At 32.7% G+C, this 21,918-nt stretch overlaps 1 protein-coding gene across 1 annotated transcript in view; it reads right to left on the bottom strand.

The window, feature by feature from the left end:
* Positions 1-14,604: 14,604 nt before the first annotated feature.
* Positions 14,605-21,918, bottom strand: part of Pp2A-29B (Protein phosphatase PP2A regulatory subunit A) — a 239,122-nt gene continuing 231,808 nt past the window's right edge. The window contains exon 15 of the mRNA XM_090413204.1: positions 14,605-17,185. Within this exon, the coding sequence (XP_090269330.1) occupies positions 17,172-17,185 (14 nt within the window). The 3' untranslated portion in view covers positions 14,605-17,171. The remainder of the gene's footprint in view (positions 17,186-21,918) is intronic.

Below are 21,918 nucleotides of genomic sequence, written 5' to 3'. Positions count from 1 at the left end.
GCTAAAAATTTACTAGGAGACTCATAAATATACATGACAACTTGATATTACTTAAAGGCTTTATATCTTTAGAGTAGGATTTCCAATTTATCTGGTCTTTGGCCTGCTATGACTGGTGTGCTGTAGGCTTCAACCTTATATACATTGTGGTATTTACAAAGTCATGAGCAGATAGCCAAGAGTTTGATTGTGAGAGATACTAAGAGTTCAAATCCCACTGTAGGATGGATATCAGTCCATCTATCAGTTAGTGCAAGTCCAATGTGGACTTAGTGTAGAACTACCATTCTGATTATCGCTGGCCTGAAGTAACTTGAAAAATTACCATGTTCAGTCTAGAGCAGATTTCAGATATCTGACCCTAAACCTACCCACTGTATTGCCAAAAATAAGTTTATAAGCATTATTTAAATTAAGCGGATATTAAATCCCACATTGTTTTAAAACCGAATAAGAAACTCAAAGATTGGAATCAGAGAGTTTCATGCCGAATATAGTAAACTATAAAGTATCGGCGATTACTAGCGTGAGCTAATGCAAGTAGTCCTAGTATGTAGTACAATACCGGGCACTCGCAGCAAAGGTGGTAAAGTTCTGATCGCTATTATTGGTATTTTCCATAATGTAAAAACACATTTCCTAGGAAATGTATGCTGTTATTGCATTATGGCTGGAGGTCACTACCCAGACCGATTTCAGCCTTTTTTGAGGCTTCATCAGTGAGTAGCTAGACCAAATTAATACCAAAGGGTATAGCGAAAAGAATTTTCGTTATACCAAAGGGTATAACGAAAAGAACTGGCGCCCCTATCTTCAGCGCACAAGGGTGCTTGAAGATAGGGGTGCCGTTTCACCATGGGAAATAATTTTAAAAAATATAAATTTTCTTATTCTTGAATTATATCGTTTGAAGTGAAACGTTATCAATATTACCACAGATTTTATTTCACAGAGTATGCATCGACTCAGCGAAAATTTTATAAATATTCTCGATTGTTTATTATATTTTTAGTGGAAATTGTTAGTTAAGACAGACCGTGAATTCATTCTTACGCTGTGCTTTGCCCAGTACCGTCGACAGGATGTAGCATAGAGGCAGCCTGCCTCACGGCGCTGCTTAATAAGGGCGCTCGCTCAGCCGTGTTATGGCAACAAGATATTTTACAAAAATACAGCGTTTAGTTAACAAATAAAAAGGCGCCATTTCCCATTAACAGTTAAATATCTGCTTATTATATTTTATTAATAAAAAAATTACAGTCATACATTCTAAAACTAAACATTTTCGAACCCACTTATTAGATAAGGAAACAACCCATAAGTATCATACCATGTGAATTTCATAAGCTTTTATAGTCTATATATAAATATATATCTATTAAATAATATTATGCATGAATTCTCCTACTCAAACTGTGGGTTTCTATCCCCCGAATTTCACATTTGAGTGATAATTCGCTCCCTGCAATAAACAATACGCTATCCCCAACAACCATTATACTGCAGAAACACTAAAACCAATTAGTTTTACCATGTCACTGGATAAGGTTCACAGACATCATTTGCAGACTGATATATATTTCTCAACAAATAGTGCAATTACAGACAACTGGGAATATAAACACTAACTAATGAATGACATCTTCCCTCCAACAGAAACTGCTATATAGAGCAGGTGCAACATATGGTTTTGCTTGACACTATCCCGTCATGAACGTGTTAAAACTAAGAAATATATAGTGAATGCATTTCAGATATTATGGGAATTGGTTTAAGAGAATTAGCATTTTAATTCAATTGTCAGCTTGTTTTGTTTGGGTAGCTCGATCTTTTGTTAATACTGCACCAATCATATGCACTTCTTAATAGTGGCTTTTTCTCTATTATACTGGCCTACAATTGCGCACATCTTTCACTTCTCATTAGTAATTTGTCAAGGATTGTTCATTACGTATCTCAAGTCTTAAATTACTGGTAATTTTTGCTTGATATAATGGGAAAGAAGATGACTCTATTTGGGTAGATAACTGATTGCACACAAGGAAACCGCTCTTGAGGACAGAAGTGATGGAGAATAGAAGATTCTTGGTAAGTCATACCCATTTTCAGTTTTTTTTTCTGAAAACTTTAGTTTCCGAAAATTCCCGCATATATCTCGCAGCACGATTTTTTTGCTCTAATTTTGGGAAAAAAGTGCGAGTTATAGTCGAGTAATTTTTTAGCTTTCAAATTGTTAAGTATGGATCATTGGTTAAAGACTGGATTTATAAAACGCACAAAAGAGAGCAATATAGCAGATAAAGAAATAAGCAATTTCACTCCTCTCATTGATGATAAATTATTTATATTAAGTAAAAATGTATAGTATCTTTATAAATTTTGTTCTATTAAAAATAAATCATGTTTTTTTTGTTTAAATGTACATCTAAATTCAAATAAAACACAGTTACAATGAAATACATTTTTATTTATTTATTATTATTATTATTATTATTATTTTGATAAGGGTATTTTGAAAAGGTACTTGGTAATAATGATAAAAAAGGGTACACGGATATCTGAAGTTTCAGAAACACTGATCTATCCAAAAATATTTAGTCTGAAACATAGATGTACATTACGATGTTCGTTTTCTTAAATTCCGCTTCGAATTTGAATAGACGAAATAGCGTCTATCCAAACACGCACTTACATTTTTTTCGGAGTCATTTCAATTTTGAATGTGAAACATATTGAGTGTATTGTGTATTCTGTGTTTAAGTGACTTTGGACAATTTGACTTTGAATTTAATTGTGTACTTATTTTTAGATTTTTGATAGACAAATAAAATTTTAAAGATAATAGTTTATAAATTATAAACATATTAATCAGCTGAGGGACCTTAGCTAAAAATCCCGTATATATGCGGGATAGACTATCGGCGCATCAGGATGTAGCATAGAGGATTGAAAAATCGCGGCTCGAATTAAATTAATAAACATAGGTTATTTATGAGCTATAAAACCCTTTAGATAAGCTTTGTTTACACATACTGCAACTGGCCTTTTCTTGATAATTTTTGGTGTATTTTTGCATCATTTCATTTTGTGCGTTACACTAACACTGTTATTACTGTGCAGTTGCCTTTTGTTTTATAAAATATATTTATGGTTGTTTAGTAAATGTTTTGTCATCATCATCATCATATGTATCAAGGATTTAGGCCTAGTATGGCCTGTTCGGGCCTTAGAAGTCATCGTTGAATCGTTTAAGAGGACGTCCTGGTTTTCTTTTCCCTAATGGCTTGTACTTTAAGGTTTGTTTTGGTATAGTAAATGTTTTGTGAATTTGGATTATTATTCACGTAAAGTTAGTACATCTATTATATTTTTGCTAAGTTTGAAAATCAGTTAAATTGTTTAATTTTAGTTAATTATCTTATTTTGAAAACAAAAGATTTTTATGTTATGTTGGGTAGACGTCTAGAAAATAAATAATTTTCAATAAGAGATTTATTTATATATTTGTTCTTGTTCTGGTTGGAAGACATTGGGGTTGGGGTCCTTTTACTAATTTCTTTAATAAATAATTTTAATATTCTAGAAATTTCTTAATTATTAAACAATTACTAGAATGCAAAAAATATTAAATAAATATCACTGAGAAATCAATCACTGGCTAATATCTCTACATGTTAATTTTCAAAATATACCTAAAATGTAAGCATATTTATTATTCAAAACATCTGAAAAATCAAATTCTGTAATTAAAAAAAAATAGCCAGTCTTGGGCCATTCACCTTAAAAATAATAGTCGGTTAAGGGGTTAAAAAATAAGTTGAAGGGAAAATTTCAGAAATTATTTATTTTGGTGGACAACTTTTAACGCTCTTCTTATTTTAAAGTCTAACCAAGTGTGTTAACCCTTAGATGTCGGAAAAAAAGCCAAAGAAGTTATCTGGTGCACAAAACAGAAAAGGACAATTGCAGCGAGTACAACTGGAACATAAACTGGCTGGATCGCTGAATAAATTTTAACTTCAGGACCACATAAAAAACGAAGAACAGAAAGTTCTGACGAAGCAAGTACTCCGTGTAGCTCTACTCCAGAAAAAGAGAGGACACAAGGTAACTATGAAGAAACAAATGTTACATGCGAAAATGAAACTGGACTGTCTACAGAAGTTGCAGCAGAAGAAATATTGGATTCCGATTCAGCGAAACACGAAACTTCAAATTTTAATGTTAATGATCCAGGTACTTGGCCGAATCATATAACTACCAAAGTTAGTGATTGTTTAGTTGAGCATTGCCCGCATCAAGTAGTTAATAAAGAATTTCCCAAAGATGAATCTGGCCGCAAGTTTTCCGATTCATATTATTATCGAACTTTAGCAAATGGAGATAAACTTTTACGAAGTTATTTAGTTTATTCAGAATCGCAAAATTCGGTTTTCTGTTATTATTGCAAAATATTTGGTAGTCAAAATTCCCAACTTACTAATGAATACGGTTGTAACGATTGGCAACATTTGAGTCATATACTAAAAATACACGAGACAAGTTCCGCGCACATTAAAAACTGTTCAAAATACAGCAAACTTAAAATGTCGTTGATTAAGAAATGCACTATTGATTGCACACAACAAAGATTATACGAAACTGAGAAAAAATATTGGCAAATCTGTTATAGAACGGTTAATCTACATAATACAATATTTATCAAGACAGTGTATAGCTTTTAGAGGTTCTTCACAAAAACTTTTTGAAAATGATAACGGCAAGTTTAAGTTAAGGGATATTACATCCCATATCGTTTCTTAGCCGAATAAGAAACTCAAAGAGTTTCATGCCGAATATAGTAGAAACTATATAAAGTTCGGCGATTCCAAGCGTAAGCAAATACCTGGATAAGCAGCAACTGACCCTAAAGGTAGTGCAAGCTGAGGCAACTCATGTCTAAGGTGGAGCAAACTCCGATCACTATTCTTGATATTTACCCATAATGTGAACTTAGCTCCTAGGAGCTGTATTTCTGTTCTACATTATGAGAGAAGGTCACTACCATATGTCGCTGAATTGAAGCCTTTGGCTCTTCATATATCTAATGATAACGGCAATTTTTTAAAGTTAGTAGAAACTGTCGCTAAATTTGATTCGATAATGGCAGAACACTTGCATCGCATCCAAACATCATAAAAAAGGAACATTGCTCATTATTTAGGTGATAAAATACAAAATGAAATCATCCGTATAATTTCTGAAGCTATAAAACAAAAAATTTTAGAAATGGTTAAAGAAGCGAAATATTATTCATTAATTCTTGACACTACTCCGGATCAAGGTGACCACATCTAGTACTTTCGTACTAGATCTAGTACGTTTTATAAATTTTTAGTGTTCTAGTACTTTTTCCCTTACAAATAATAACAACAACATGAGAGTTAGACATATGAGTTAAAAATTTTTCTCTTCTCTTCTCCCACCTCCCCATATGTCACATTCAATGATACAAGAATATGATTTCTCTTTTTTTCGTACCCCTCTCACTGTTCGCTAGTCTTCCCCCCCCCCACGATCCCGTACTCACGTAATCCGACTGGCATTAGCCAATGAAAATATATTCTTTGCTGTTCAAACACTTCTCGAGCGTTATAAGAAGTTCAGTGTTTTTATTAACAAAAACTTGTTTAATTCTTCATCGGAAATATTATTATTTAAATTTTACTTTTAAACATGGACAAGTGACAAGAAAACCTTTCTAAATTTAAATTTGATTCTAAATCTCAGGGGAAATGAGTGCATGAGTCAGTGAAGTACATAAACGAGCTATTGAAAGTGAAAATCTCAATGAAAGTGAAAATCCCTTCCCACTCACAAGAAACCGCTACTCACACAGGTAATTCAGATAAAAGAGAAAGTGATGCTAGTTATGATTCAAATTCAGGTTTACAAGGTTCATCTAAAAAGACGAAAAAATCATATAAGCAAAACTTCAAAGAATGGTTGGGGGATCCCTTTCTTAAATCCTGGATTTATTCAGGTAAAAGCAAAGGACACACTGCTTATTGTAAATTTTGTGATATAAGCATTAATGGTAGCAAATATCTATTGATTCGTTATGCAAACACTCCAATACACTAGCAGAATGTAGAAACTAAAAGAAGCTCACTAGGTATAATGTCATTGTTTAAATCCAGTTCCAAATACTAGTCGGAAAAATAAATTAAAGAGGCAGAATTTAGATTATGTGCATATGATGCAGACAGGTCCCTTCCGTACAAGGGTGCAAAGAACCCGGGTGGCACAATTTAGGGGCGATATAATCGAACACGTTCATAAAAAAATAGGGAATAAATAATACACTGAACTGTTTGTGCTTATTTGTCACCTTCGAATGTGAGAAATTTCAGTGAGGGGCTGAGTCATTGGGTAGTTAAATAAATGGTACGAGCTTCATTTATTTAACTACCCAGTATGATGGACCTGTGTTTCACTCAGGATTTCTCCATGAGTGCAGGTCACAAAGATGCCTCAAACGATCTCGATCTTGAGCCTCACTCTTCCATGTTATACCCACAGATTTCACTAGTGGATCTTCTCATCTTGTAGGTGGTCTTCCTGGTTTTCTCTTTATTCTTGATGCCAGTTGAATATTCTATATGTCCATCTATTATTCCTGAATCTGGCTATGTGACCTGCTATCTTATACTGCAGTTACCATATCTTTTATGCCTGATCGCTTTCTTAGTTCCGTGTTTCTAACATGTTCATTTTGCTGATGTTACAAATCCTATGTTCCATTGCATGCTGAGTTATTCTGAGAGTCTCTTCTTTTCTTGTCGTGTTCCATGTGACATTATAGGAGTATGTTTGTTTATTATATAAAAATAAAGTTTTTTTTTTACTATTTGTGTTTTTTCTTTATTTTAATATACATTCCTCTTAATGTGCAGTATAATAAAAATGATTCGTAACGTGTTATTGTACTTCGGGATCCTTTAATTTTTAATGGAAGGGGGGGGGGCACAAAAATTTTGCACTCAGGAGGCGCAAACCAACGGAACTGCCCTGGATGACGAACACAATCTGCTTTCGTGGCTTATGGTACTCTTCCAACTCTATTGAAAACAATTGCTCCTGATAGTGAAATTGCTAAGAAAATACAGTGTGGATGCACTAAATGTAACTATCTCATAAAAACTGCTTTGGCTGTAGATTCAGTAATGAAATCTCAAAAAAAAAAAAACCTCCTTTGATGAATGGACTCCTCTTGACAAAAGAAAAATTGAAATATTCATCAGCAACAAATTCTACTATTTCTGAAGAGTTAATTAATTTAGCAAAATCTGATAAAAATAATGAATAAATACTTCCAGTGTTTTTCTTATGGATGAGAACCCCTGTATATATGTAAATAGCATAATAAATAACTGAAGATTTAATGTTACATTATTTTAAACACTAAAATGAGACTAAAAATCATATGGTAAATTAATACGCATGTGAAGTGCTAAAGTTACAATTGAGACTTCTGTTCTGATGATTTGCAACTGCAGTTCTTGGACTCATAGATGACTACAGTGATGTGAGTTTTGACTTTTTTTCTTTTCATATTTTTTGCACATGTGTTAATTTAGAGGTTTTACATTGAGTCATCTATGATAATAAGGTAGTCACATCGTAAAATGTCTTAAATAGAGTGAAACGAAAGTAAATGAAAATTTAGTACTTTTTTTTTCAGATCTAGTACCTTTTTCCTGCATAAGTTAGTACGAAATATTTTTGCTGGGTGGTCACCCTGCTCCAGATATAAGCCACACAGAACAATTATCTATTGTTATTAGATTTGTTAATCAAATAAAGATACAAATATAGCAGAAATTCATGAACATTTTTGGGGTTTTCAATCTGTAGAAGATACCACTGGGCAAGGACTATTTCAATTTATAAAAAATTATTTAAAATTATTGAATATTAACATTTCGGATTTACGCGGCCAAGCTTATGATAACGGTTCAAATATGCGAGGCAAACATAATGGACTGCAGAAAAAAAATCCTTGAAATAAATTCAAGGGCTTTTTTTTTATTCCGTGTGCTGCTCATTCATTAAATTTGGTAGTTAATGATGCAGCTAAGATATCCTGTGAAACTAAATTTTTTTGGGGTAATACAGGAGTTATATAATTATTTTTCAATATCTGTGAAATGTTGGGCAATATTAAAAAAACATATTCGTGTTTTAAATTTGAAACCACTTTCTGCTACTAGGTGGGAAAGTAGAGTAGAAGCAATAAAGCCACTTAAAAATAATATCAAGGAAATTTACCAGGCTCTTTTTAATATTACAGAAGATGAAACTAAAGATATCGATTCTAGAGTTCAGGCAGACAACTTAATTTCAAAGATTTATTCGTTTAAATTTATTTGCTCTGTTCATGTTTGGTACGAAATCTTAAGTCTCATAAATGTTGCAAGCAAAATAATGCGGAATCCGACATTTGATATAGGAAAAATCACAGAAAATCTTGATTATGTTATACAAGAATTAAATACTCGCCGAACAGACTAATATTTTGAAAATATTATTAGAACTGCAAAAGAAGTAGCAAGCAATCTTAATATTGATATTTTTCCAGACATTCGCAAAAGAACAAAAACAAAAATGTTTGGTTACAAAGCATCAGATGAGACAATGCATGATCCTAAACAAAATTTTAAAATAATTTTTTTCTTCGATTTTAGACTCGACAATAATTTCAGTCACGGAAAGATTCATACTCTTAAAACAACATAGCGAAGACTAAAGTTATAAGAGACATTAGCCAATTAAGATTAGAGCGATGAAGATTTAATGAAACATTGTAAAGATTTGCACTTAAAACTGAGCGACAATCAAGATTCCGACAATCGCGATATTGATAGTGCGGCTTTATTTAAAGAATTAAAAACTTCGCAATGTTTTATTAAAAAAGAGTCGGCTCCTCAGGATGTTTTAAATTATATATACGAAAATAAATTAACCGACACGTTTCCGAATACTGCGATTGTGATGCATATTTATTTAACATTACTAATATCCGTAGCATCAGGGGAAAGAAGTTATTCAAAACTGAAACTAATAAAAAATTATTTGCGGTTAACAATGTCTGGAGAGCGTCTAACGGATTTATCAATTGAAAATAATATTATGGATTCATTAGAAATTAAAGATATTAAAAATTTTGTGGCACCAAAGCAAGACGGATAAATATGTAAAATAAATCTATATTTATACTAATTGTTATATAGTTAAAAGCATGAATCCAAATTATCTTCGTTATGTAATATTTCTTTTTATATTAAAATAAAAGTAATTTTTGTTTATGTATATATATTCTGTTGTATATATATTCAGGAATAAACATTTTTGAAAATGTTTATTAAAAATTTCTTATTTATGAATTTCAGTGATTACAATGTTCTACTACTGTTAAATAAAATTTATATATATATATATATGCGTATAAACTGTTTTGTACTTTTAACAAAATAAAATTTTTCATGAAAATTTATTTTATGGGGGCGCTGAAAAACGTTCTGCACAAGGGCGCCTCCTACCCACGGCGCGGCACTGGGTGCACCCATTAAGTTACTTAAATAAATATAAATATAAAGAGCTAATAGGCTTCATTTCAGCGATATAAACATTATTTAAATTAAGAGGATATTAAATCCCACATTGTTTTAAAACTGAATAAGAAACTCAAAGATTGGAATAAGAGTTTCATGCCGAATATAACAAAATAAAATTTTTCATGGAAACTTATTGTATGGGGGCGCTGAAAAACGTTTTGCACAAGGGCGCCTCCTACCCACGGCGCGGCACTGGGTACATCCATTAAGTTACTTAAATATAAATATAAAGAGCTAATAGGCTTCATTTAAGGCACTGGGTACATCCATTAAGTTACTTAAATATAAATATAAAGAGCTAATAGGCTTCATTTCGGCGATATAAACATTATTTAAATTAAGAGGATATTAAATCCCACATTGTTTTAAAACCGAATAAGAAACTCAAAGATTGGAATCAGTTTCGTGCCGAATATAGTAAACTATAAAAGCATCGGCGATTACTAGCGTGAGCTAATGCAAGTAGTCCTAGTACAATACCGGGCACTCGCAGCAAAGGTGGCAAAGTTCTGATCGCTATTCTTGGTATTTTCCATAATGTAAAAACATTTCCTAGGAAATGTATGCTGTTATTACATTATGGCGGAAGGTCACTACCCAGACCGGTTTCAGTAATCGCCGATGCTTTTATAGTTTACTATATTCGGCATGAAACTCTGATTCCAATCTTTGAGTTTCTTATTCGGTTTTAAAACAGTGTGGGATTTAATATCCCCTTAATTTAATAATGTTTATATCGCCGAAATGAAGCCTATTGGCTCTTTATATTTAAGTATATTAATGGATGCACCTGTTTGATAACTCGTATAGCAGAGTATATAAGTTCTTTTCGCTATACCCTTTGGTATTAATTTGGTCTAGCTACTCACTGATGAAGCCTCAAAAAAGGCTGAAACCGATCTGGGTGGTGACCTCCCGCCATAATGTAATAACATACATTTCCTAGGAAATGTTTTTACATTACGGTAAATACCAAGAATAGCGATCAGAACTTGACCACCTTTGCTGCGAGTGCTTGGTATTGTACTACGTACTAGGACTACTATCATTAGCTCACGCTAGTAATCGCCGATACTTTTATAGTTTACTATGTTCGGCATGAAACTCTGATTCCAATCTTTGAGTTTCTTATTCGGTTTTAAAACAATGTGGGATTTAATATCCCCTTAATTTAAATAATTTTTATATCGCCGAAATTAAGCCTATTGGCTCTTTATATTTAAATTAAGCTTTGGCAATGGGATTCACATTTTTAAAAAATTGACTTGATTTAAACCAAGTTTTTATGCAAGAGTACATAATTTTATGTTATCTTCATATGATTCCCTACTAAAGCAGCTTGGGTGGAAAAGCCTGAACATTGGTCATTTTACTATGGAGTTGATTAAATGAAATGGCACTTTTCTTTTCACTCAGCTGCTAATGCTAATATATCAAATATATCACACGCACTTATTTTTCAAAAAAAAATCCTTCAATGCTTTTTATTCCCATAAGGGATCATACAGCATCCATTCTTCTTATATATAGCAGCAAAACAATAGTTTTGCATGAGGAGCATGACAGGCCTCTATCTCATGGCCATAATACATAATGTTCATATTCTGTCTGTAGTAACGAGTTTGACAGTTGATATTTTTGAGATGAGTTGTTAAAAACGGGCGTCAAGGGAGAGAGGGGGGAAAAAATCCACATCCACACTACCCAGGGGCACTTAAGGTCTACGACCTACCCAGATTTGCTTTTGCACTATTTTTGAATAATGAGCTTAATCTAATATACACGTTTAAATTTCATACTAGTGGTATTTTTTTTTTTAATCTGCATGATCCATTGTCATTTTTTCTGCAGGAAACCAAATTTAAAATCTGGTTTCCAGCAGAAAAAGTCCTATTTGCCTGTGTTAGTGATCGAGTAAACTAGGAGAAAGGTTAAAGAAAAGTCTAAAGTTCTTTAGTTGGTAACTCGAATTTTTTGGTGTTTCTTTGGATGTAATGCTATGGATAAAAGTGCCATTTCCACAGGCACCAAGATGAAAAAACTACTTTTCAACCTATGAAAACATATTTTATTATATTAAACTTTTTTTCCATCTGTTTTCCTACTTAACACTTTGCAGTTCTTCACATTGATTTTTTTTCCATACCTAACTAAGACCTTATCCATAAATTAAAGATACCAAGAAATTATACTTGGTTTAATCCTTTATCCAAGTGTAAGCAAAGTTTGCGCCTGAAGTATCTTCAGGACTGGGGAAACTCGTAGCAGTGGTATGACTTCACATCACGTCTTAGCATCCCATAATGCAAAGCACATCTCCTTGCAGACATGTATATAATGCTATGCATTATGGGAAGGGTAACTACTCATACTGGTTTCGACCTTTACTGAGGTCTCATCAGTGGGAGCCAGACCCAGAGGTGAGACCAAGATTGAAGTAATGCAGAAGTCATATTTATATATATATATATATATATATATACGAGTTGCCAAAAGGTGTCCCACCTTTCGACCTTTGAGTCTCATCAGTGGGAGCCAGATCCAGAGGTGAGGTGGTACCAAAGTTGAAGTAATGCAGAAGTCATATTTTGATATACGAGTTGTCAAAAGGCGTCTCACCTTATAAGGTGGGACACCTTTTGGCAACCGGTTTCGATCTCAATAAAGGTCACAACTGGTCTGGGTAGTGACCCTTCCCATAATGCATAGCATCATACATGTCTGCAAGGAGATGCACTTTGCATTATGGGATACTAAGGCAAGTGATGTGAACTCATACCACCTTTTCCATGAGTTGATCCAGCCTGAAGATATTTCATGTGCAAACTTTGTTTGCTTACACTTGGATAAAGGATTAAACCCAAGTATATAATTTCTTGGTATCTTTAATTTATAGTATAACCAAGTGGAAAAACTTTCAACAACTAAGACCTTATCAATTAATGATAATCACAAGAAATCCTCATATCTGACAGCTTAATTTAAAGATGGATATGATGCAACTGTTTCCTTCTTAATAAGTTCTGCTTGAATCCACTAAGTGGCACAGCTGCATTCGGAGCATGTTTCTCATCTGACTGTATTCATTTAGCATACTACATATTTTACACAGATGTGTGTGTGTGGATCAGCTAACACCTATTCTCCTGTAGAGAGTAGGTGAAGCCATTTAGCCCTAACTTTTACAGTTAGGGGGCAGTTTGGCTAAGGTTAAAGTGTAGCATCTGTTCTTATCTTCTCCATGTGGATGTGTATATGTATGTATATATATATATATAAATTACATTTTACTTTTCAGAATGCATTGATGATCTCAATAAAAACATACAATAATTAAAATTTGTTAATTACCAGTAAGCAGAACATGCTCGTTGGTCTGGTTGACATCTACTATACACCTTAGGGAATGGATGCTTGTGTCATTAGGTTGCATATGAATTTCACTGTCTGGTCTCACCTTTTTAGATCATTCCACACACACAGATACAAAAAGAGATTAACAATTAAACATTCAGAATCAGATTTATGGAAAGAAATTTTTATGGAATAAATATATAATTTATGAATTATGTTTTTATTATTCATATAAACATAATCAGAACACCCAGACATGCAAAATAATTAAATTCAGTCTTGGATATTTTAACACCTTTCAGTCATAAACCATTGAGCTTTACAGACATTTTTCAATGTTTGTCATTATGAAGGTATTTATCAAAATAGGAGGACTGAACTTATTTAGCAGTTTGTTAGCTTGATATATAACTGTTGAATATTTAGACAAACGGTATGCATGATTTCATTTGTTCTCCTTCCCCGGGCTCCATAAATGTTAGGATAGAAAGCATGCATATTTGGTCTGCAGAAAAGTTTTCATACCTGTTTAAATGAAGTATGACAGTTTTATAGTGGCTGTGCTGCACTGCACAACAGAAGCCTGGTCGAAGGTAGAATTCCACATGACTGGATTAGTGTATCCATCCATAAACAAAACTGAAACCGAGAATAGCATAGAAAATTCCCTACCAAGTAATTGAGATTTACTTAAGTTAAGAAAATTGCTGGTGGGGAGAAAGGATAAAAATGTGCATGAAATTTGGGGCTGTTAAGACAGAGACCTCCAGGGAGTCAGGGACTTACCAACGACGTTACATATTACTCACACCAGCTGTCATGCTGTTCTTGAACTCATTCTCACTACTTGCATATGCCTGAAAGGGAGAAGCATGTGACAGGCAACTGACATATCATATACACACACTTTGACATGTCATGAATTATGAAAAAAGTCACTATCTAGACTGGCTTTATTTGGATCAGTCTATACACATCTGAGCAGTGCATTATGGGATGCTGAGGCAACCTGATGTAAAGACTACCCAATTGTTAAGATACTTCACATGCAAACCATTTCTTTATGCTTGGATATAGGATTAAAAAGAAAAATAAAATTTGTCAAGTATAATTTACTTTGTAAGAGAGTGAAAAATTCATGCTCACATAGACATCACTGGTAGTGAAATTGAGTCACACATAATGCTCCTCGTTTATAAGTTTCTAGTACAAATTATAAAACAATTCATATTGTAATATAGAACACTTCTAACACTTTTTTCCCCTATTTTTATATTATTCTATATTTTCTTTACTTCTATTGTCTTTTTAATTTTTTTTTCATTTAATAGCCCCCCCCCCCCCCAAATATATGAATAAACTTGTTAGATATTATGATACTGTCAACACCATAATATCTAACAAAGGCACAAAACCAAGAGGTTGTCAAGTGTAATGTGTTCTAAAACTGTCAGCCATATGCACATGTATTGCCTATGGATGTCAATTATAGTACACATTATAACATGAATCAATTCTTTTAATAAATTAATTCACAAGTTTTTGCAAATCATTTTTCTTCTTTTAAGGATAACATGGATTGCAATTTTGAAAACCAATGCTAAGAAATAACTTTTATTACATCTTTTACATCAACATAGAATAATCTATATAGAATAAACCTCCAGTACTTGAAATAAGTACTGCAGGTATACTGGCTTATGTTTAAGAGTATACCAGTGTATCTGAGGAATGACATTTCTTGTCAACGTATGTGAATGGCAGTATTAAACAACTAAGAGATAATAGTTTAAAGTGTGCACAGAGGTGACCAAATTAACTTTTACAAATCATGACTTTGTGGAAAAAGTAATAAATTATTAAATTTAATAAGAAACTCAATGTCATATTACAGAATTATCACTCTCTAAACATAACAGCAGCATAACTTATTACAATACAATAATTCTTGTTCTTTTATTTCATTACTGCAAAAAACAATATATATTAAAACTGCTGTACTCCCTTGCTGCATATCCAAATGTTTATTAACCTAAGGAAAGAAAGAATAATGTTAAATGGAATGGCCACAAAGACTGGTAGTCCAACAAAGACATTTCATATGACCTTGCTTTCTAAAGAACATTAGAGAACTTGTTCTTTATCACCAAAATGTCCTCATACAGCTTGATAATATACTGGATCCCTTCCTTCCTTTCTTTCATTCATTCAGGTTGAACTAAAAAGGAAGAGTTTCAAATACCATTGATTCTCAAGAATATAAGGAATCCAGTTGTAATCCCCAAACTTCAACCCTACAGATAAGTGATTAAGTAGCTGCATGCTGCAGCTACTGAGTGAAAGTCATTAGTTCAACTTTTATATTACTGGCTAGGAGTAAAAATGATTGTAGTTATCAAACAATAAGTTTTAATTTATTTGAACACTTGTAAAAAAAAACTATTATTTTTAATTAATGGAATTATGCCTAAGAAAATGTAACTTGAAATTTTTGTAAATTCAAAAATTCGATTTGAAGTAACAGTCTTTATTTCAACTATGACCTTTTGCAAGTGAAATAACTTAAAAGAGATTATTTTGTCAGTAAGCTAAACAATTATTTTACCCACAACTTTACACTGGAACTTGTAATGATACTTTAAGAAATAATTAAATCTGTAATATATACACATGTATGTTGTGTGTACCTAAACACTAATTTCATTGAGCTGCATAACCTTGGTTAAAAAAAAACAATAAAACATTGAATATTTCACTTGGCATATCTAAGTTTCAGAAAATATTTAACTTTGTAGACAAGTGTTCTGAGCTATTACACACTCCAACCAAAAGTATAAATTTAATATGAAACATTTTCCTATGAGACAAACAAACAAAAAAAAAACTCATACACACACACACATATATATATATACAGTGACTGCTTATAAAAACAGAAACAATAAAATAAAAATTCCCTTATTTTGGTTAAGCATTATGAAACTAAATTATTATAAGAGTCAAATCAAGATCATTTTAACCAAATTATTCTGTGTTTAATTAAACAAACACCAGTATTAGAGAATTTAAAGTGATTTACATCACAGATTTTTTTTAAAAAAATTATAATAATGCAGATAAACCAGCACAGACTATGTTTCCAATGAAATTCTTGAGCAGAATTTAATTTTTAATATAGAACAAGTTTCTGAAAGAAGTGAATGATGACAGTAATAAAGAATATTTAAAAAATAAATATACACACACACCAAATGAAATAATGCAGAATTATCTCGAGATATTTACATTTTTGAACAAATATAATTTTAACAAGCACCTGTTTAATTAGAGTAAGAATTGAATACATTTCAGCAGAATGTTTCTCAAGCTTGTTTTAATGCTAATGCATCATTCTGGTATATGAAACATATCTCTGAAAAATTAGTTTGTGTGTGTGGGGGGGGGGGGGGGGTGAAGAGAATGAAACAAACGAACAAAACATTGTTATTACATAAATGTGGACATTATCAATATTTTGATTGGTGTTGCTGAAAAATACTTGTATTTACACTAATAATTATTTAGTGAACTAAGAAACAACATATCATAACTCCTGCAGCTACAAGAATGATACTTATACAGCCATTCATATATAGATTTTACAGAAAAATATGACTTTATTAAAAATAAGAAAACAAATCACTTCTGTTATTTAACACGATGAACTTTAATGTTTAACATTATGGGCACTTATTTTCATATACATTTTTACAAATGATGTTTATATTTAAAAATTAGATGAGGGTATTCAATACTGCACATTATTAAATAAATCCAGTTCGTTAAAGTATTTCAGATTTTTTACAATGACCTCTTTGAATATGAATATACAATTTCAGAATTACTTTAATATTTAGGAAAGAAAGGCATTTTACAAAAGAATAAACATTAACATAACTGAATCACTTGATAAAAAACTATTAATTTAACACATCATGAAACTTTTTTCACAACATTAATTTCACACTTTAAAAAAGTGTCCTGTCATTGGGAATAGCTGTTATAGTTGGAGAAAATGCCATGTTATATTGGGAGATATCATGATGCTAGCAAAATTAGGCAAGTTCTTTAAAGAATTAAGAAAGCAGCCATTATATTTTCCCTCCTTTTCTCATAATGTGTTTATGCTCCTAAAGCTGCAACAAAAAATGCATTCATTCAATTATTAAATGTGAATTATGACACATAATAATTACTAATATTTCACTGGACAATAAACAAAACAGCTTACACGTTGGTAACTGCATGGTGTTGTTAATTATATGTTTGGCATATAATTATCAATTTCTAATATGTACCATTAAGGATGTGCAGACAAATAGAGTATTCCATTTTATTTGTTTTCCTATCAACAATTTTCTTCCAAATTAATCTGCTATCTGTACTATTTATAACATAGTTAGATTTTACATTTTAGTCTTCTAAGGATCTATTAGTTGCATTAATCCACTTACACCACAACCTTCTGGTCTTTTTGTTACTAATCTTTCATCTTCTTTACAATTCACATTCCCTCTGCTCACAAGTTCTTAAATAATAGCAATGTCAAGTACTTTGCATATCTTCAGGGAGAAGTATACTGATGCAAAATGTTCCTTAATTTTCCCTAGAACTCTCATATAGGTGGTCTCTAGTCATTAATCAACTGCTTTTAACACAATGCCCATATCCATTAATTGAAACTGTCTTGCATACTACTAGTTCAATGTTTTGGCTTCTTTCACTCTTTACATATAAATTTATTCATTCAGCACTCCCAATAGTAGTTTTGTTACTTTAAAAGGGTGGTCTGAAAAGTTCTCGGCCTAACAATGAAAAAAGAATTTATAATTTCAAAATTATTTTTATTTTTCAACATAATCTCCCTTAAGAATAATACATTTATTCCAGCGATGCTCCAGCACCATTATCCCACCCCTGTAGTGGTTCTCGGTAAGATCTGCAAAATACCCCTCTACAGCTGCAATTACCTCTTGATTCAAAGAAAAACGCTGACCAACAAGGAAGAGTTTTAGTTTTGGGAAGAGATAGAAGTCAGAGGGAGCCAAATCTGGGGAATAGGGTGGATGTTCCAACAATTCATAGTGAAGATCCCTTAATTTTCCATTGCCAAAACATCTTTGTGGGCTGGTGCATTGTCCTGATGAAAGATGATTTTTTTTCCTTCTGCAAATCAGGTCTTTTCTGACAATTTTTTTTTTTGTCTAGTCTGGTTAAAAGATAAGAATAATATTCCCTGGTTATTGTTTTACCCAGTTCAAGATAATTAATAAACAAAATGCCTTTAACTTCCCAAAACAATGATGCCATGACTTTTCCTACTGATGAAACAGACTGTCTTCTTTAGAGCTGAACAACTGGATTCTGTCCACTGTTTTGATTGCTGTTTGGATTCTGGTGTGTAATGGTGAATCCAAGTCTCATCCATAGTAATAAATTGATGCCCAAAATCAGTTTTATTCTTGATAAAATGCTCCAAGCACTATTCAGAGATTTTCATGCGAGTGTGTTTTTGATCTGCTGTGAGCAAGTGCGGTACCCATCTTGCGCAAAGCTTTTCATATTTTTATATTTATATTTATTTTTATATATATTTTGCACGAAGAATTGCAAATTTTTCATTTGCAATTCTTCATGCAAAATATATCCTACACGTTCTTTTGAAATGCCTATAGCCTCACCAATTTCATGCACTTTAACTCACCGGTCATCCAATACCATATCATGCACTTGATCAATGATTTCTGGTGTTGTCACACTTTTTGGACGTCCTTCACATGGATCATCTTCAATGCCGGCACAACCAAGTTTAAACTTGGCAGCCCATTTTTTAATTGTTGAAAACGAAGGAGAAGAGGACTCAAACTTTTATGGACTACGAATGAATTTCTTTTGCTGTTAAACTTTCTGTTACAAAGAATTTTAACCGCACGATACTCAATTTTATCCATTTCAAGCATGTTCAGAAGCTGTATAAAACAAACTACTTGATAGAATGACTTGCAATTTCACATGGATGCTATGACAGATGTACCAACTTAGAAAAAAAAATCTTGCCGATAGTGCTGCCATCTATGGTTGAGGGCGAGAACAATTCAGACCACCCTTGTATATCTAGTTCCATATTCAATTTGCTATCCTCACTGAAAACAAAACAGTTGATATATTTTACCTGTTCTATAAATTTGCCATTGAGAACAGTGACGCACCCAGAGAGGGGGCCAAGTTTGCACATGAAGTCACTTCACAACTGGGCTAATTGTATATAGAGACAAATGATTCCACATCAGTTGCCTTAGTCAACAGGTGTCACAGCTTTTGACTACTTGTATATGAAAATATGACTTCTAATGTAAAGTCATATTTCTCCACAGCATCCCGCCTGTCCAATGTAACAAAAACCACAGATACAATAGATTTTATAGTCTTGGTCTCTTCATAGGATTGATGTGATTGTTTACAGGATCTTAACACTGTGGAGATTTTTTATAGGGTCAAAAGCAACTTTCAAGTAGTGTTCTTGTATGACTTGTATATCTATTTTGTCTGTAGTATTCTTGACATATGGTAAAGAAACTCCACCATTGTAGTTGTCTTCTTGTTGTCTTGGAGCCTGTGTTTGGTTTATTCAATACATTGTTAATAGTTTTGATTTGTAATCTTTTTTTTTTTTTAAGAATGTCTTTAATGTAAGTTCTTTTCTTGTTTCTTTTATTATCATCACTTGACAATGTAATGCTTTTCTCTTTTAATGTTTTGATTATATCATGTTTTTGTGCTGGATGGTAGTAGGAAATAGAATGAAGATACCAACCTGTATTAAACTTTTTTTCTTGCATACTTCAAATGTAAGATTATTCTGATCTTCAACTGAGGTGAGAACATCTAAGAAGGAAAGGGATCTATTTTTTCTGCCTCTGATGTAAATTGGATTTCTTTTTGCTTTCAACCATTAAGAAAATGAAGTTCTGAAGAGATTCTTCTGAGCTTGACCAACTGATGAAAATATTGTCGCAATATATTTTAACCATAATCTATTTATCAACAGCTGATTGTTCAAACTTTTATGCATAGGTTTGCTAAGTGTGGAGAAATTGCTGCAACTATTGCTAGGCCTTCAGGTCATTCAAAAGCTGCCTTGGAATTTGAAGAAAGTGAAGACAAGAGGCAAGGAATAAGAAAAGTCTCACTGACTACGTTATTGTTGACAATGATGTTTTCTACCTTGTCCAGGACAGCAGAGTGTACAGAGGATTTGAAATTGGAAATGATCACTATTTAGTCTTGAGCAGGATAAAACTGAATTTCATATTGAAAAGAATAACATGTAAGAAAGTTTTAAAGCAAATAAAAGTTGAGCAGCTCTCAGATGTGAACTGTAGACTAAAACACAAAAAGATTATTGAAGAAAAAATGAAAGAGTTTGAGAACAGGAACCAAACTTTAGAGATTCAGTGGCAAGCTTTTAAGAAAACCCTGACTGATTCATCCAGAGAGGCATGTGGTGAGGTTGTCTGCAAGGATAGAAAAATCAGAACTCCATGGTGGACACAGGAAGTTAAAGAGGCAGTGAAGGAAAAGAAGAAAGCATATCAAAAGTCAATGGCAAATAAGTCAGCTTGTGCTCTTAGAGAATACGGAGACAAATGTAGGAAAGCCAAACACTGTATGTAAAAATAGCTAAACAAAAGTCATGGGAGGACTTTGGCAAGAACATAGAAAATAAATATCAAGAAGGTAGCAAAATATTCTGGAGGTTGCTGAAGAAGCTTAGAAATGGAGGAAAAAGATATCCTTGAAGTATGGAGTAATTACTTCGAGAAATTGCTAAATGAAACAAGCAGTGACAGCACAGTGGTAAAAAACCACTTAACAGGCATACAGTCAGGAATATATATCCATACTTGAAGTAGAAAAAGCCATCAAAGGCTTAAAATGTGGAAAGGCAGCAGGAATAGATGATATTTGACCAGAAATGCTGAAGTATGGTGGTATAAAAGTCTTGCAGTGGCTGCACTGCATAGTTCAGAAGGCCTGGACAGAGGGACGAATTCCCGATGATTGGAGTAGAGCTGTAATAGTACCCATATATAAAAAGGGAAATAAACTGAATGTGAGAATTACAGAGGTATTTCCCTATTGAGTGTTCCTGGTAAGATATATGCAAGTATACTTGAGAAACGGTTGAGAAGAATTGTGGAAGAAAAGCTTGGTGAAGAACAAGCTGGATTCAGGCCAAATAGAGTCTGTCAGGATCAGTTCTTCACTTTACGACAAATAGTGGAGAAATCACGGGAATATAACTAGATCTCTATTCGAGTTCTGTAGATCTGGAAAAGGCAAATAATAAAGGTACCAAGAGAGAAGCTATTCAATACGCTACAGTTATATGGTGTCAATGGGGCATTATATCAAGCAATACTTAGTCTTTATTTGAGTTGTAAGTCAGCAATTAGAATTGAAGGAAGTACAGGAAGATGGTTTAATGTTAAATCTGGTGTGAGACAAGGACGTACATTATCCCCTCTGTTATTCATTATCTATATAAATCACATTATGAAGGAAAGTGGTATTAAACATGATATCAAAATTGGAGATGTTAATGTCAGCTCTTTGCTTTATGCGGACAATGTTATACTTATCAATAAATCTGCTACGAGTCTGCAAGATTCCTTGACTAAATTGAATAACTGTTGTAATAGATATGATATGAAAGTCAGCAATGAAAAAGACAGAGACAATGAAAATAGGCAGAATCATTGAAAATGTCAACTGCAATGTGAACAGAGAACCAGTGGAACAAGTAAAACATTTCAGCTACTTAGGCACGATTTTTAGTGAAGATGGTAAATTATATATGGAAATAGAC

This window comes from Typopeltis vanoorti, chromosome 23, assembly GCF_054136105.1.
Source record: "Typopeltis vanoorti isolate ZY-2024b chromosome 23, IOZ_Tvanoo_1.0, whole genome shotgun sequence".
Classification (NCBI taxonomy): domain Eukaryota; kingdom Metazoa; phylum Arthropoda; class Arachnida; order Uropygi; family Thelyphonidae; genus Typopeltis; species Typopeltis vanoorti.
Note: the sequence above shows the minus strand (reverse complement) of the source record. Positions and strands in the feature narration are given on the sequence as shown.